General features: G+C 55.3%; 1 protein-coding gene across 2 annotated transcripts; it reads right to left on the bottom strand.

The window, feature by feature from the left end:
• Nucleotides 1–335: 335 nt before the first annotated feature.
• Nucleotides 336–15645, bottom strand: RPS6KA4 (ribosomal protein S6 kinase A4). Of its 2 annotated transcripts, none has more exons than XM_069066254.1 (17): nucleotides 15493–15645; nucleotides 15291–15362; nucleotides 14324–14542; nucleotides 14128–14243; nucleotides 13824–13931; nucleotides 12752–12832; nucleotides 12547–12650; nucleotides 12198–12348; nucleotides 9736–9900; nucleotides 9516–9644; nucleotides 7787–7920; nucleotides 7212–7305; nucleotides 6287–6460; nucleotides 5758–5952; nucleotides 5202–5361; nucleotides 4820–4983; nucleotides 336–855 (listed from the first exon to the last, which is right to left on the bottom strand). In XM_069066254.1, the coding sequence occupies exons 1-17, from the start codon at nucleotides 15545–15547 to the stop codon at nucleotides 655–657; spliced, it is 2322 nt and encodes a 773-aa protein (XP_068922355.1). In that variant the 5' UTR covers nucleotides 15548–15645; the 3' UTR covers nucleotides 336–654. The 2 variants fall into 2 exon arrangements, with proteins under 2 accessions (XP_068922355.1, XP_068922356.1); XM_069066255.1 differs by lacking the exon at nucleotides 336–855 and adding an exon at nucleotides 1255–1886.
• Between the last annotated feature and the right edge of the window lie 1029 nt (nucleotides 15646–16674).

Below are 16674 nucleotides of genomic sequence, written 5' to 3'. Positions count from 1 at the left end.
GCTGGCTGCAGGCCAGACTGAAAAGAAGCCGGGGAGAAAAGGGCAGGGCTTGCCAAGCATGCCCACCAAGCGGGCCTGGCCCCCTGGCTCTGCAACTGCCACCACACCAGGAAACTGGCAGCTGGGGCAGAGGCAAGAGAGGGGAGGGCAGTAGGCCCTCCTGCCCCTCGGCTCCCCTCAGAATCCCTGCATCACTAACACTACCTGGAAAGACATAAAAAAGTTCTCTGTTTATAAAAATACTTCTGTCTCAGTCTCTGGTTGGGGAAAAGGAACGGGGGGGGGGGGGGGGGGGGGGGGGAGTTGTGGGTTGATCATAATACGGGGGGCTCAGTCTCTGGTTGGGGAAGGGGGGGGGGGGGGGGGGGGGGGGGGGGGGGGCGGGGGATGGGAGGGTCCTCAGGGGCAAGATGAATTGGAGGGCACAAGGATGTGGGGGGCAGGGATGTGGCCTGGAGGAAAGGGGGCAGGGCAAAGACGAGGCATCCCCCATGCGCTCCCCCAGCCCCAATCCAGAGTCACAGCAATCCTCCCACCTCCTCTGCCCAGGCTCACAGTTTCCCTGCCCAGAGGGCTGCCCACCTCTCCAAACCCAAGGTCACAATGGCCCCGCTCGGGCAGCCTTCCTCAACCAGCAGCCCCAACCCAGCCCTACTAGGAAGGGGATAAGGGGCCTTTGGCTCGGCGAGGGGCGGCTCCTCGTCCCTGGGTGGACGGGGCAGGGGCTGGGGGAGGGGCAGGGGAGCCCTTGCGGGCTGGCTCGGAGCTGCCTAGCTTCATCTTGCGACGTTTGGCCAGGGGGGCGTTCTCCACACTCTTCAGAAAGAAGCCTTCCCTCTTGCCTCGGTTGAAGGCCTAGCAGAGAAGGGCAGGAGACAAGAGATGAGTTAGGGGTCCTGGACCGGACTGCCCCTCATCCCTAGCCACCTGCCTCTTGTCCACCTACAACCGACCGGGAGGCCAGACAGCCCTTTACATCCCCTTTTCCCCTCACTTCCTCCTTTCACATCCCTCCTCCCCTCCTTCAGGCCAAAAATAACAGGAGGCCACAAGGAAAACAAATGGTTTCTCATCCAACATGGTGGCAGCCGGACACACTTCCTGCATTCCCCAAAGAAGAGATGTCATTACTGGGAAGCAGACCTGGGCTCTGGCCCTGACTCCACACATAATGCGTGACCTTGGCATGGTCACTTCCTTCCTCTCCCTAGGCCCGTTTCCCCATGTGCCCCCCCCCAAAAAAAAAGGAGCGATGGTCTCTGAGGTCTCTCCCAGCTCTGAACTTCTGAGATCTCAAGTAGGAGGAAAAAGCAGTGGGTGATTAGACGTCCTTAGAGTCACTGCAGCAGACGGCCTAGCAGGTCCAGCCCAAGGCCTGGTCCGGATCTGCAGACTCTACGAGGGATGGAGCTGGAGAACAGTGCAGCTGCCAGTCCAGGGACAAAGGCCCGAAGGTACCAGCACCAGCAACTCACTTTGCTCCTGGTGGAACGCAGGGGTGTGTTGACAAATGTGTAACAACCAGTTCTCAAAACAAGACAAAACCATGACAACAAAATTTTCTCCTTTGATTTTTAAGTCTATACAATCTACAAAACAATAAATCAAGGCCTAATTTGTAATATTTGCCTATTTCCAAAGTATAAATGCTCACAATGAACGTTTAACAACTGGTTCTCATAAACTGCAATTTGGTACAAGTGGGCTCCAGCCCAGCCCTGGGTGGAATGCCTGTTTTATAATAACAACAGCTGCAGAGGTGCCATTATTATCCCCATTTTATGGATAAGGAAACTGAGGCAAGCAGAGTACATTCCTGAAGCCAGATTTGAACTCAGGTCTTCCTGTCACCAGGACCCGTGCATCTCATTGATCACAAGGTATTCCTTGAAGGAATGGAAGAAATGTCAAGGGATCGAAAGAGATCATGTATGTAAATTGGTGTGTAAACCTTAAAATGTTATATAAACATTAGCACTGAATGTGTAAAGGAAACTACTCCTGCTGATCCACATGAGGTCAAATTATACCCTTAAAAGAAACCTCACCATAATCAATTGTCTTTTGGTAAATTTCCTGAAAGTGAAGGGAAGAAAAGCAGTCCATAGGGGCCCAGGTGGCATTCTGTCCACAACGGTCAAGCAAAGGCTGGGGCTTCCAGAGAATGATCAGGCACTGAGCAGCTGGTTAAAAAGAGGGAATCTGCACGGGGCTGAGATTCCTAGACCCCAGCTTTAAACATAAGAATGACAAGCTCTTGGCCAGGGATGGAGACTCTGTCATGAGGGCCGCAAGAATATTTCCCCGGAATCTTAAAAATCTGACCGAGAAGGCTTTAAACTGAAAACAGAAGGAAGCAAAGCATCGCTCACACATGTGTACAAGCCAGCCCCAATACAAAAGAGAAAAGCAAGCACAAAACAGGAAGGAGAGGAGAAAAGACCATTAATTCACAGTAACAATACTCAAGAGTCAGCAACAAAATCCACGGCTTTCGATGTCTGCACACAAACACACAATGCAAGGCATAAGGAAGGTTGACTATATACCCCAAGGCACAGAGGCAAAGTGGACTGAGCTTTGGAGAGAGGGGGCTCCTGCCTGCAGTGGAAGGAAGACAAGATATCAGTGAAACACCAGATATCTCATCCAACCCAGGAAACTATGGGGTGAAGCGTGGAGGAAAATCTGGTGAAGATCAACGAAAGAAGAAAGAGAGGCAATCTTGTCCTGGAGTAGACTACAGCCCACTGGTCCAAAAGAAGGAAACAGACCACAAGTCTGAACCAGAAGCATGCTATTACAATGATAGGGGTCGAGTGCTCCCCATGCCAAAGGCAGAGAGGCGGATCAATTCCTAACTTGCTATAATCACAGTTTCCTTCTTCAAAAGGGACAGGAAGCAAGAAGAGGAACTGTGACCCCAGACCTGAGTCTCACCAGCAAGGAGGAACTGGAAGTTGAAGGAGAAATGATGGGAACCAGAGGGGCCAAGGACCCCTCCATCTGAGAGTCTGTGATAGAAACGGAAGAGAAACCTGCGCAGAGCTGAAGAGCTTGGCCATGTATGGGGGAGATCAGCTTGCAAATGGTTCAGAGAAAGAAGGCCTAATCCCAAGCCAGGAGGTACAGGAGGCTCTCAACAAAGCCTGAAAACCGAAACAGGTGCAGTGCTGATGGGAGAGAACAGTCAACAAGCATGTACCAAACACCTACTATTGAGTCTATGTGTCCAAAGAAACCAAGGTAGATTCCATGGAACAATTGTCTATTTAGTTCTTGTTTTGCTTTTTTAAAAGAGATATAGGAATGGAAGACAGGGCAAAAAATTACAGATCAATCAATCAAAATGCAGCCATTAAGGTCCAACTGTGTGCTAGACAAAGATACAAAAATGGAACCATGCCTGCCCTCCAGGAATTTACATTCTGTTGGGGGATTATTGCCAAAGCAAGAGGAGATCACAAGGCTAGAAAGAAACCGCTGCCCAGAGATCCTGAGATGATGCTAATGAGCAAAGAACCTGGAGTAAGCAGCTTATTTTCTCCTGGCTTTTTTTTTCCAGTTAACTGGATTAATTGAGACCCAATGCATATTAAATAACAAGATAATCAAAACCCAAGGCCATAGTAAGGGAGCCCTGAGCTGCCAGTCTCTTGGTCCCGGTGAAACAACAGCGCTCTTTGAAAGTGGGAAAGGCTCGGGGCTCAGCGAGTAAGAGCACCGGCTCCAGTGTTGGGATGACCTGGAGATCGAATCCTGGGCTCAGACACTCAGCACCACACCCAGAAATAACTGGCCGTGTAACCTTAAGCAAGTTACTTAACCCCAATTGCTTAGGGGCGGCCACCGAGTAAGAGCACCGGCTCCAGTGTTGGGATGACCTGGAGATCGAATCCTGGGCTCAGACACTCAGCACCACACCCAGAAATAACTGGCCGTGTAACCTTGAGCAAGTTACTTAACCCCAATTGCTTTAAAAAAAAAAAAGTGGGAAAGGCTCTAGGCGAGACCAGACAAGGAGCAAATACCCCCATTTTCAAAAAACAGAGTCTACAAACTATTAGTTCCATTCCTGTGAAAATGCCATAATATATTCTCAAAAGGATGGTGCATGAGCATTTAGAAAGGGAAGCAGTGATCCCAAAGAGTCAGTCTGCTTTATCAATAATAGGACAGGCTAGGCTGCTCACAGCAAATACAGACCACCCAGATCTTAGTTACAGTCCTCACAGACAAAGGGCACAGATGTGGGCTAGGATGCTCAGAACTGGACGCCTCACTAAAACCTAAGCATAAGAAGCGAGAGACGCCAGCCGGGAATGAGGTTTCCAGTGGAATATCCCAGGAAATCATCCTTGGAGCATGTGACTTAACCTTTTTATCAATGACATAACCAATGTCTCATTTATCACTTTAGCAGAGAACACAAGGAAGGCCCAGATAACAAACTGGATGAAAGATGATTCAGAGTCCAAGGGCATCTCCACAGGCTGGAACGCTGGGCCAAATCATATCAGATAAAATGTAACACACTTAAATGGAAAATCCTGTACAGTCAGCTGCCTTGACAGGTAGTGAGTTGCCCATTACTGGAGGTCTCCAAGGAGAAGACTACATGATCCAAAAGTTGGACAACCACTTTTCTGGGATGTATGAGCTGGTCTAGGTGACCCTTGAGGTCCCTTCCCACTCTGAGACTCTTGGCTACTATATACATCCCCCAGGCCAAACACACACACACACACACACACTCGCCACCTCACTAGCCTTGCCCTCTACCCTTGAGTTCCACTCCTTTTTCCTGGAGATCCCTCACCATAAAAGTGGCATTGACCCCGGAGCGCACAGCGGGTCCAGCAGACTCTAGCACATCCGGGGTCCTGAGGGGAGGGGATGAGCGGGCACTGCCATCCTGAAGCCAGGTGCTGTCCCTCAGGTCAGCCAGCTTTAGCCTCTTGGCAGGGTCCACCGTCAGGAGTCCTAGGGAGAGGGGATGAGGGTCACTGTTGGGAGAAAAGGGGGGTGGGGAAAGGGCCTAGGGGGGAAGACTTGTCTCTGCCCCAGAGGAACCTAGAGTCTCCACCCCCCTTTTCCAAAGCCCCCCACAGGCTGGCTCAGCACAGACCTGGCCCACAGCCCCTGACCCTCCCACAATCCCTGACTCCTCCCATCCACCCAGCATTGTCCTGTCCCCGAACCTCGGACCAGCTCCTTGGCCTCCTCTGAGACGCCCTGCCAGGCCTCCCCATCCAGGGAGAATCGACCCTCCCGGATCTTCCGCATGATCTCAGCTGCCTGGCTCTGTCCACCCCGGCCAGGGCCCCCCTGGAAGGGGACCTGCCCCGACAGCATCATGTACTGGGGGAGAGACAGAGCAAGAATAGATGAGACAGCTCTCCCTTCCTCTGTGGCCAAGGCCTGCATCCCAGAAATCTGATGATAGCATCTATAGAGCACCTGCTGTATGCTAGAGGTTTCACAAATGTTAGCCAACTGGATTCTCACAACAACCCTGTGAGGTAGGTGTTATTACCCCCATAAAACAGCTGAGGAAACTGAGGCCAAGAGGGTAAAGTGACTTGCCCAGGGTCACCTGGTTAGTAAGTGTCTGTGGCTGAATTTGAACTCAGTTCTTCCTGACTCCAGGCCCAGAGCTCTATCCACTGGACCACCTAGTTGCTTCTGATGCTCCCCGGTTCAACCCTAGTGCTTCGGGTGCCCCTCACCCTTTGCCCCTTGGCAGTGCCTCCATACCAAGATGACCCCAAGGCTCCAAAGGTCACAGGACTCATCATAGCCCTGGTGGGCAAGCAGCTCAGGGGCAGCATACTGAAGGGTAAAGCACGGGGTCTGCATAGGCCCCGCAGGGCTCTGAGGCCGAAGCCGGGCAAAGCCAAAATCAATAATCTTCACCGGGGCTCCAGGGGCTTCGTCAGCATACAGGATGTTCTGGAGGGTCAGGGCAAGAAGGGGTCAGTGCAGACTGCCAGTGACTCCAGGGGTCCCCCACTTCTGACATCCCCTGTTCTTAGATCCTCCCAGCTCTGACCCTCCATGCTCTCAGGGCCCTCCCAGCTCTGACCCTCCATGCTCTCAGGGCCCTCCTACATCTGACACCTCGGAGTGTCTGGGGAAGGTGGGCAGGGTAAGGTGTGTGGTTCGAGGGTGTCCAAGATGGGGCAGGGTTCCTTGCTCCCCCTTATCTCCAGCATTCTTTTAGAACCTTCCTCCCCTCCCAGGCTGCCCCAGGGGTGGCCAGAAGCCCAGCAGGGGGGAGCCTCACCTCTGGCTTGAGATCCCGGTGCACCACTCCAGCCTCTTCGTGCATGTAGCTGACGGCTGACACGAGGCTGCGCAGAATCTGGCTGGCCTCCGATTCACTGAAATGCTGCTTCTTACGGATGTGCTCCAGCAGCTCCCCACCACGCAGGAGCTCTAGCACCAGGTACGTGTGGTACTGGGAGGGGAGAGAAGAGGGGAGATCAGCTCCCAGAAGCACTGCCCCACCCAGGCCCACCTCTCTCAGCCCTGTCAGCTGCTCTGAGTACCAGCCCCTGCCTGAGGTTGACTGAGGCCAGAGACGGAGGAGAAAGAGGTACCCTCTCAAGTGCCCAGTGCCCTGAAGACAGGAGCCACTGAGAGCTCCCTGGGCTTTCTGAACCTGCCCACTCTCCCCATGGCCCCAGTGACTAGGCCCTGGCCTCCCCTAGGGCCTGCCTGGAGGCCTCGCTCCCTGCCCTAAGGTTCCCCCCAAAAGTGCATGTGTGTGGCTGGGAGGCTCAGGCAGCCCAGCCTGGCGTGAGACAGCATTAGGTTGGCTGCTGGAGAGTCCCGTCGCTGAGCTCTGCTCTCCAGCGCCAAGTCTTCTTCCCCTTCCTCATGTGGTGGCCCTCCTGGCCCCTGCACCAATTCACAGCTCCCCCCAAGAGGCACCAGCCGCCCCTCCTCCCAACAGACATCTTCCTTTGTGTTTTTGACACTGCCAGTGTGATGGGTGTGATCTGTGTCCTGTGACCATACCCTCTGATCTCCCCCCTCCTGGTACAGGCTGGTTTCTAGTCTCACCATCCCACCTGCCCTCTGCTGGATCAAGTCCAGTCAAAAGGGGAAGTGGGAGAGGAACTATCCAGGGGCCCAAGGAAGCCAGCTGGCCACTCTTCCCAGACCCCTTCTCCTCTCACTCTGGGTGTGCCATGGAGGAGTCTCACCTGGTCATGATGAACTTCCTGGAGTTTTACCACATTAGGGTGTGACTGGCAAAGCCTCAGGGCCGCTATCTCCCTCTGGGTGTTCACCTCCAGCCTAAAGGGTGGGGAAGGAAGGGGGTAGAGGTGGGGGGGGGGGGGGTGAGGCCATTTTAATTACTTGGTGTTTGGTTTCATTTTATTTTAACTAATTATTCTAATTAACTGAGAAGTAATATGGAGAAGTGAACTAAGAGCTGATCTGGGCAAGAGGAAGACCTAGGCAAGTCACTCTCAGTGCCCTAAGAAACTCTCTGAGACTGTAAGGCTTGCAAAGAAGGTGGCAATCTACATTATTAAGGGGAGTTCCTCACTGGGAGCTCTCTACATCAGTAAAATCATAGGTTCTAAAAAAAAAACTGGAGCTAATTAGGAGCTAAGCTCTCTTATTTCTATACAGCTGAAGGCTAAATTTAGTGCCCTAGGACAAAGCTCCATCACCCCACCCTAGTTACAACTCTGCCAAGCTGCCCTACCCTGCTATGAAGCCTTCATACAACTGTCCACTCCCCAGACCACCACCGCCACCACCCACATACCTGCGGCTGAGGATCTTGACTGCAAACTCCTGTCCACTCTGACGCTGGCGACAGCGGCGACACACTGAGAAGCTACCCTGACCTAAGGCAGGCTCACGGAGGTCCAGCTCATAGAGCTGGAAGAAAGATGAGTCCTGGAAGGAGGAAGAAGGTGGCCAGTCCAGAGCTGCAGGGCCTCAGGCACCTCCATGGCAGACCAGCTTCAAGGTCGAAGCCCGCTTCCCAAGGGCAAGGGCCCCTTCTATCCTCATCTTCTCCCCAGCTCTCCCGTCCTCGCTGGCCTTCGAGAATCACAGGACATCAGAGCTGTATGGACCCCCAGAGCATCCATCCAATCCCCACTTTACAGATGAGAAGACTGCAGCCCACAGAAAGGAAGGGACTTGTACAAAGTCACAGGGCAAAGGAGTGACAGGCCCAAGCCTAGACCCCAGGTTGCCTCTCTCAGCCCTAACTCTGAGAGGGACAAAGACAGAGACAAAGAGACACAGAGGCAGGAGAAAGGGAGTGAATGAGGCAAAGAGACAGAAATGAGGGAGACAGAGACAGAGAGGGAGAGAGGCAGCAGGTGGCATCACAAGGTTGCCTGATCTGGAGTCAGAGGGCCTAGGCACTGTCTCTTAGGCACTCACTGGGTAGTCCAAGCCTTGCAGCACCAGGGCATGGGACGAGGCCCTGCCAGCCTCTACACCTCGGCCCCTCAGGATCCTGTCCTGCCTGACAGCAGGTGGAGCTCCTAACCCCAGCCATTTCTGTCCCAGGTCCCCCACCCCATCCTTCCCTTCATCCCTGGCTCCTCTTCACCCCTCTCTCCACATTTGGAATCAGTCACCACTTGTGAATTCTGTCTCCAAAATGTCTCTCACTTTCAGTCCCTTTTCTCCCACCACCCTCTTCACCTCTCACCTGGGCCAACGCAGCAGCATTAACACTTGGTGTCCCCCTCCCCATCCATCTTCCACACAGCCCCCAATACGATCTTCCTAAAATAACCCTCCCCACCTTAACAATCCCCAATGGCTCCCTATCACTGTGCTGCATGAAGGCCCTCCGAATTCTGGCTCCTGTGACCCTCTCCAGGATCACGGATCATCCTCCCCCTCCACACGCTCTTCTCCAACCAAGCAAGGCTCCCTTCTGTTACTCAGCACAGCATGCCATCTCCAGCCTCCCTGCATGTGCTGGATGACCCGCCTAGAAGGCACTCCATCCTCAGCTCCGCTTCCTGATACCCCGAGCTCCCTCCAAGGCTCAGTTCAAGGGCCCGTTTTTGCAGGCTTTTCCCAATCCCCCAATTGTTAGCATGATCCCCTCATCTTGCCCCAGAAATGATTCTGCAAGGATGTTATAATTACCTGGGAATGGATTGCTCCCCCCCGAATGAAAACCCCTTGAGAGCAGGACCTGCTTTTCTGTCCTTGCACCCCCAGTGCCCAGCCCCATGCACCCCAGTACAGAATAGGAGCTCAATCAATGTTTTCTGGGTTTAATTTAAGCCACAGTCCCAGAAACACACCCAAAGAGCTGTCTCTGTATGTACGCAGACCAGTACAACCATACATCAATGAGCAGGCATAAAATTCACCTGGGGCCAGCTTCTGCCCATCACCCCACATGCATCACCTCCAGGTATCACTGGGGCCTGGCTTCTGCTCTCTCTGGACTGCCCCTCCCTCACAGACTTCCCCCCAGGGAGATGCCAGCCCCAACACCCAGGAGAGTCCCCCACCTGCATCATGGCGCTCCTGGCCACAGCTGCCCGGCCAGGTCGGTCCCCACCCCCTGGCAGCTCCAGGACATCAGTCATCACGGCATTGTTCCGGTCAAACAGAATGGAAGGGGCCACGAAGGAGTAACCCTGCAGGAGGAAAGGTAGCACATGAAGGCAGGGAGGAGAGGCTGCAGCCATCAGCCATCTGCCCAGGGAGTCCCTCCCCAAGAAGACTGACCTGGAAGATGCGGGGATCCCCAGGGGGTGGGCTGCCAGGGGGAGAATAGACAGGCTCCAGCCGAGTAAATTCTTCTGCAAAGTTGCCCACATCTAGCTCTGAACGGATCTGGGGTCGGAAGGGGGCTGGGACTTTCCTGGCAGCCAGAGCAGCCCAATCCAGACCCTGGGGAGGGGAGATCAAAAGATCAAAGGCCCCTTTGAGGTGAAGGGCACTGCGGAAGCCAAAGTGTCCTCTCCAGAGCCAGACCAGGCCAATGGTCACCCAGCACCTCCTAAGTAACCAAAGTGTCCCCTCCAGAGCCAGACCAGGCCAATGGTCACCCAGCATCTCCTAAGTGGCCTCCAGCAGGTAGGAGCTGCTCTCTCCAGAGGCAGCCAACTCTCCTTGACCCAGCTCTGCCTCCTTGGAAATCAGTCCAAATCTGCCTCTTTGCAAACTTCCACCCCAAGCGCCACATCCCGGGCCTCTGGGGCCAAACAGAGAAGGGCGATCCCTTTTAAACAAGGTGATCTTTGAAGCTCCAGCCTCACGTCAGTTGGCCAAAGTCCTTCCTAAAATGCGGTTCCCAAAACTGAGCTCAACACTCTAGATGGGCCAGAGGTCAGAGGTGAAGAAGTCCCAGACTTGCCCTACTTCATTCAGATCCACCTACTGCCAGAAATATCTAAACCTCGGGCTGCTTATGACATTTTGGACTTAAAAGTCACACATGTTGCTGTCCTAAGGGCAGTGGCCAAAATGTCCTCAGCAATTGCTGCAGGAGGTGCCCACAGTCCCTAACCCTGTGATGGGCAAGATGAGACTGAGGCCAGCTATGTCTATCATCCAGTGGGACTACCATACATGACCTTCTACAAGCTCAACACAGGGGTCTGCCCACTAGACCAGAGGCCTTGCTCCACCATGGAGCTGCTCACGGGTGGCCCTCTCTCTCTCTCTCCCCCCCCCTCTCTCTCTCTCCCCCTCCCTCTCTCCTCCCCCATCCCTCTCTCTCCCCCCTCCTCTCTCTCTCTGTCTCTGTCTCCTCTGTCTCCTCTCTCTTCCTCTCTCTATCTCTGTTTCTCTCTCTCTTCCTCTCTCTCCCTCCCTCTCTCTCCTCTCTCTCCCCCCCCTCCATTCTCTCTTGTCTCTCTCTCTTCCTCCCACCCTCTCTGTCTCTCTCTCCCTCTCTCTCCAGATGACCAGGGCATTTTCTTTCATCTCTCTGATGATCTTCTTATAACATTTTAAGCCACTACCACAAAATCTGTGTAGAATCAGACATCAGAGACTGGTCACTCCTGCCCTGTGTCCCTCTACTGCCCACTGAGTGACCATAACCCAGCTCTTCAGAGGAAGCAGTGATCCACAGATTTCGCAATACAAGTCATTCCCATTCAGAATGTGGGCCTCCACTTCCAGATGCTTGAGAGCCATCCAGCTGCCCAAAGGCCATCCAGTCTGCTTTCCACTTCTCGCTCCATTCTGGACCCAGCCCCAAGTCCATCTGTATGGAGCATGATCCATGTTCTCCTTAGGAAGCATGGAGTTCTTGGAAACTACACATTATTGGTTCATCAAAAGCCAGGCATGGGGAGAAACTGACAATCGCAGCGCCATCTTCACAGCCAAGAAGGCGGATGCCTCGATTTCAAGAAGAATACTCAGCCACTTGTACCCTTGGACCCTGACTAACAACCCACTACTGGGCATTCACCCCAAGGAGAGCAATGATAACAGAAATGGCCTATGCGTATAAAATGGTTACTTATTACTGCATTGTATTACTTATTCTCTTTATAGAGACGTCCACAGTATGGTGGACAGAGATGACCTTAGAGCCAGAAAGTCTTGGGTTCAAGCCCTGGCTCTGACACACTTCGGCCTCAGCCCATCACTTAACCTCTGAGTAATAAAAATCTCTCAGTTTCAGAGAAGGGACCAATTTTCGTTGTGGAGGGAATTTGCTCATCAGGAAATTCCTTATACTAATGAAATCACAGGTCTGGTCTCTCATGTTTTTAATATCATTATAATTAATAGTAACAATTTCTAACATGTGATTATTTTATTAACCGTGTTATTGCTTTTTATTAATTATTATTATGTTATTTGTTAATCTGTATTATATTTTATTCATTAAAGTAATTCGGGATGATCTTTTAATGTTAGCAAAGGACCTGATAGATATTATTAGCTCCTTTTCTATGGCAGTTGGGGGTGGGAGGAGGATCTTGGGAAATGTCTATAATGAAAAGAACAGAGCTATAAACCAAACTTTGATTTTTAAATGTACAGGTTAAGGACCACTGAATTGTGGTGCTCTGAGCCAACCTGGCCACTAAATCCTGCCGGACCCCCCAGCATATACCCACCTATCCCCAGGAGCTGAGCAGAGCCCCCAGTGGAACTGAGAGCTTTGGTGCTGGAAGAGACCTACCCTGAGACCCTCCCCCTGCTCTCCAGGCTGTGAAGCTCACCTGGAAGAAGGGGTGATCCTTCACCTCCTGGGCCCCCTGAGGCCCTGACCCCAACCGCTTTTTGGGGTCCTTCTCCAAAAGCCTCTTCAGCAGATCCTGAGCAACTGGCCCGATCCGAGAGGGAAAGGGAGGGGTACATTTCAGAATCCGCCTGGGAATGTGGGAGGAGAATCACAGACAGCCCTCCTTCCTTCCCCCCATTAGGCTCCCACCCCCAGCCTGGTGGCCTGGCCCCACAGCTAGATCCCCACCAGCCTGCCCCGCTTCCTGTTCCTCAGAACACCCAGGCATCCCCTTCCTCACTGGGACACTGAGCCCCTTGTCAGCCCTTCAGCCCCAAGTGCCTCACCGGGAAACCTCAGCCTGCGTGTTCCTCTCACCCTCCAGAGTGAAGGGGGATGCCCCGGTCAGCAGCTCAAAAAGAAGAATGCCCAGACTCCACCAGTCTACAGACTAGGGGAGCCAGAGGGCCAGGGGTGAGGTCAGAGCCCAGGCCAGCTGCCCTCCAGCCTTGCCCCCCACATCTTCCTCTCCCAGCCCAGACCCCAACTGACCTTGCCATGGCCAGATTTCCCACGGATAATCTCGGGAGCCATGTACTCAATGGTGCCACAGAAAGAGAAGGTGCGTTCTTTCTGGTAGGGTAACAGTGGGTCAGCACAAAATAACAGTCAGAGTGGAAGGACCTGAGAGCTCATTCAACCAGCCCTGGTCCCGCCATTTTACAGAGCTGGTCCCAAGTCTTGCCCACAGGCATGCTGCTAGTGTCTGAGTCGGCATCTGAACACTGGCCTTCCTGACTCAGTCTAGTGTTCTATCCATTATACCACTCTGCCTTCCACCCAAGTCAGCTGGTAGCAGAGTGGACAGAGCACTGAGCCTGGAGGCTGGAACCCCTAAGTTCAAATCCAGCCTCAGACATGTCATAGCTATGTGACCCTGGACGAGTCACTTCACCTCTGTTACCTCAGTTTCCCCATCTGCAAAATGGGTATTAGAAAAGCACCTACTTTGTAAAGTGCTTAGCACCAAGTCTAGCACGTAGGAGGCATTTATAAATGTGTATTCCTTTCTCACAGACTCAAGCAATCCAGAGTATTTATTAAGCTCTCATACAAAATACAAATATTCCCTTTCCCTTCTCACAGGATCAGACAATCAATTGGTTAAACACCTATTATGTGCCAGGCACTGTTTGGAAGGAATTCACATCCTATCTAGGAAGACACAATGTGTGCAATGGCACGTCCCAGGACGTCCTAGATTCCAGAGCTAAAAGGGCCCTTGGAGATCTCCAGTACAACGAGTCCCCCTCATTTTCCAGATGAGGAAACTGAGGTCCAGAGACTTGCCTGAGTCAGCACCCAGACTCCCATTCTGGGGCTCTTTCCATGCTGCCTGGTACTCATCTCTCCCTGCGCCTTAGGCACCGCCCCCCCCCCCCCAAATATCGGCTGCTCTCATACCCCAGGCAGTCCAGAACAACCCTAACCCTCCAGGTCATTCCACTGTGGGCCTGGAGGCCAGGGAGGCCTGGGCGGGGCCAGGGAGGAGGGAGTTCCTGGAAGAAGGAGGGTGCTAGACATGGGAGGAGGCCCCGAGTAGAAGAGTTAACCCTTTGCTCACCTCCTCAGACAGGAATTCCTTGCTGAGGCCAAAATCCGTGAGGACGATATGGCCTTCGGAGTCCAACAAGACGTTCTCCAGCTTCATGTCTCGGTAAATGATGCCCAGCTTGAGTAAGAGGGGAGATCCGGGTCACTGCGACCTCCACGGAGACCCTGCCCAAGCTCCATGCCAAGCGCAGCCTGGCCAATGCCAACCCATCACATCCCTTCCCATAACGCTCACAGGGTGAGCAGAGCCCTTGGCTCCAGCCCTGCCCAGGGCCACCTTCAGCCTCTCGGTCCCTGCCCTCGGAGGACCCTACCTTGTGCAGATGCTCCAGGGCCAGCACGATCTCACCCCCGTAGACTCGAACTTCGGCCTCAGTGAAGTGTTCCCGTTGGTAAAGGTGGGTGAACATCTCCCCCCCACTCACGTAGTCTGGGAGTGGGAAGGTGGGGAGCGGTCAGACGGCCGGGCAGGGCCGGGCTGCCAGCCCTCCCAGCCCCCAAGGCCCATACCCAGGATGAGGTGCAGCTTGGCATCAGTCTGGAAGGCGTAGTGCAGCGTGACCAGGAAGGGAGCCTGGCGCACCAGCTCGAGGACCGAGCGCTCCGTGCGCGTGTGTTCCTGCGTCTTGGCCCGCTGCACGATGGCCGCCTTGCGCAGCACCTTCATGGCGTAAAGTTTCCCCGCATCGTGCCCGCCCGCCTTCCGCACCAGGAACACCTTCCCGTAGGCTGGGGAAGAGGAAGGGGAAGGTGAGGTCACGAGGACCGGAGAGGGGTGCAGGACGGGTGTGCCACCCAAGGAGGGTCCCATGCAAAACCAGGGGAAAGCGTGAAGCCAAGGGCTCTGATTGTGCCAGACCTCGCTGTTGGGGGGAGGAGGTGGAATTGTGTAAAGCCCGAGGGCCATTATGTAAGCTCATAAGGGATGTGCAAATCCAGGAGGCGTGAAAACCTGGGGTGGGGTGGGGAGCTCAAGGGCAGAGGTCTGTGCAAAGATGGTGCACAACCAGAAGAGGGTGTGTGCAAGCCCTCAGTGAGAGTGCAAAGCCAAAAAAAGAGTGGGAGCCTATAAAGCCGGGAAAGAATCCCGCGGGCACCCGCCGGGGCCTCGCACACGCGGAGAGCGTGTGGACCTGGAGACCAAGCATGAAAACGGGCAAAGCAGCGTGCCGGGGGCCAGTGCCAGGCAGGGAAGGTGTGGGACCCGGGGAAGAGGGGCTCCCCCTCTGCTCGGGCCCTTCCCTAGGCTAGGCCAGAACGCTGCAAAATCGAGGAGGGGGAGGCCCGGCCACAGCCCCCACCATGCAGTCGGACGGACAGGGATGCAGGCCGGCCCTGGAAGGGAGTGTGGGGAGGGAGGCGGCTTGGCCGGAGAGGTCCCCGGGCCGGGAGTACCTCCTCCAGATCAGGAGCACCCCCTCCGCGCTGGGAGCCTGCAGAGGGATGGGGGCGCGGCCCCCGGGGGGGGCATCCTCACCTCCCGTGCCCAGCACCTTGAGCAGCTCGAAATTCTCCACGTTCACCTTCTCCTCGTGCCCGGTCAGATTGGCTGTGGACACAGAACGGTCAGCGCTCGGCCTGGAGGGCCGGACCCTGCAGGGCAGCGGCGCGTGCCCCGTCCCCGGCCCGGCGCCCCCCGCCTCCCCTCCCAGGCGTGCCGGGCCCTCCCCCGGGCGCACCGTCAGTGATCCGCAGCTCCACGGCGCAGCCCTCGTCCTCGTCCTCGTCGCCCATGGCGGGAGGCTCCGGGGGTCTCCGGGGGCGGCGGCGGCGCTGCGGGCTCCGGGCGGCGCCGGTTACATGGCGGCTGGGGCCGGGGCGGGCGCTTCCTGGTGCCGCCTCCCGCCCCGCGCTGCTGCGCCAGCCCCGGCCCTGCCCGCCCGGCCGGCGCGCCCCGCCCCGCGGGGCCTGACTCAGGCCACGGGAATGTGACAGCCCGCTGGCCACCGGCGCCCGCCCCGCTCAGCTCCGCGCGGACCATGCAACGAGAGCCCCGCGCCGCAGACCAGCCCAGCTTCCGAGCCGCGTAGCAGAACCGTCCGGCCGCGTCCCGTGCCCCCACCCCGACTTAGGGCGCTGCGACCCCCATCCCACCCGGTCCCGTGGACGGCCCACGCGCTCACGCGTAACCTGGCCGCCACCTGCTGCCTCGGAGCTGGACCCCCCTGGGCACCCGCAAGACTGACTGGTCCGACAGTGTTTACCTGGAGACCCTGGAGGGAGGCCAGACCTGCCTAGACCTGCACAGGTCGAACTGAGGACTAGCCAGCCTTCCCTAGGGATCCTGAGGCCCCACCCAAGGCCCAGGCACTCTTGGCCCCACACCACCAGGACCCCAGGAAGCAGGTCTAAGTGACCTCAGCATCACTAGTCCTGATGCTGAACCAGCTCCCACCTCAGTCATGACCATGTTTCTCCAAATTGGGGCACCGGGTTCCCTGACCCTCCCCCCGAAGCTGGCTTCAGCGGAGCTGAGACCTGCCAGACTGTGACCCCTTAGATAGCAAACCTTGTCCCAGGGCAACGCTGACCTCACATAGCCAGCCCTGAGCCTCAGCCAGAACCTTGTACCTGGTATTTCAGCTTAACCTGGAAAGGGACAAGCTAATGCCACAAGGCCAAGACCTGGCACCTGGGCCCAGGTTTAACCAGGTAGGGAGCCCCAGGCCCTGTGGCCATGGGCCCCCCAGTCTCCCCTCACTGGGGTCAGGAGCCAAGTACCACCCCGGCCCCAGTTCAATCACTGCTCCTGAAACAGTGATGCCTAGGCAACCAGGCGGCCCCTGCCTGTGGTTGGCACTGCTGGCGCACACTGCTGGCTCTGCAGCAGGAAGGAAGTAGAAGGAAGCCATGGCCAGGCC

Source organism: Petaurus breviceps, unplaced genomic scaffold, assembly GCF_028583685.1.
Source record: "Petaurus breviceps papuanus isolate PSGF00001 unplaced genomic scaffold, PetGlider_PUasm1.0 90721, whole genome shotgun sequence".
Lineage (NCBI taxonomy): Eukaryota > Metazoa > Chordata > Mammalia > Diprotodontia > Petauridae > Petaurus > Petaurus breviceps.
This window is presented reverse-complemented; position numbering and strand designations above follow the sequence as displayed.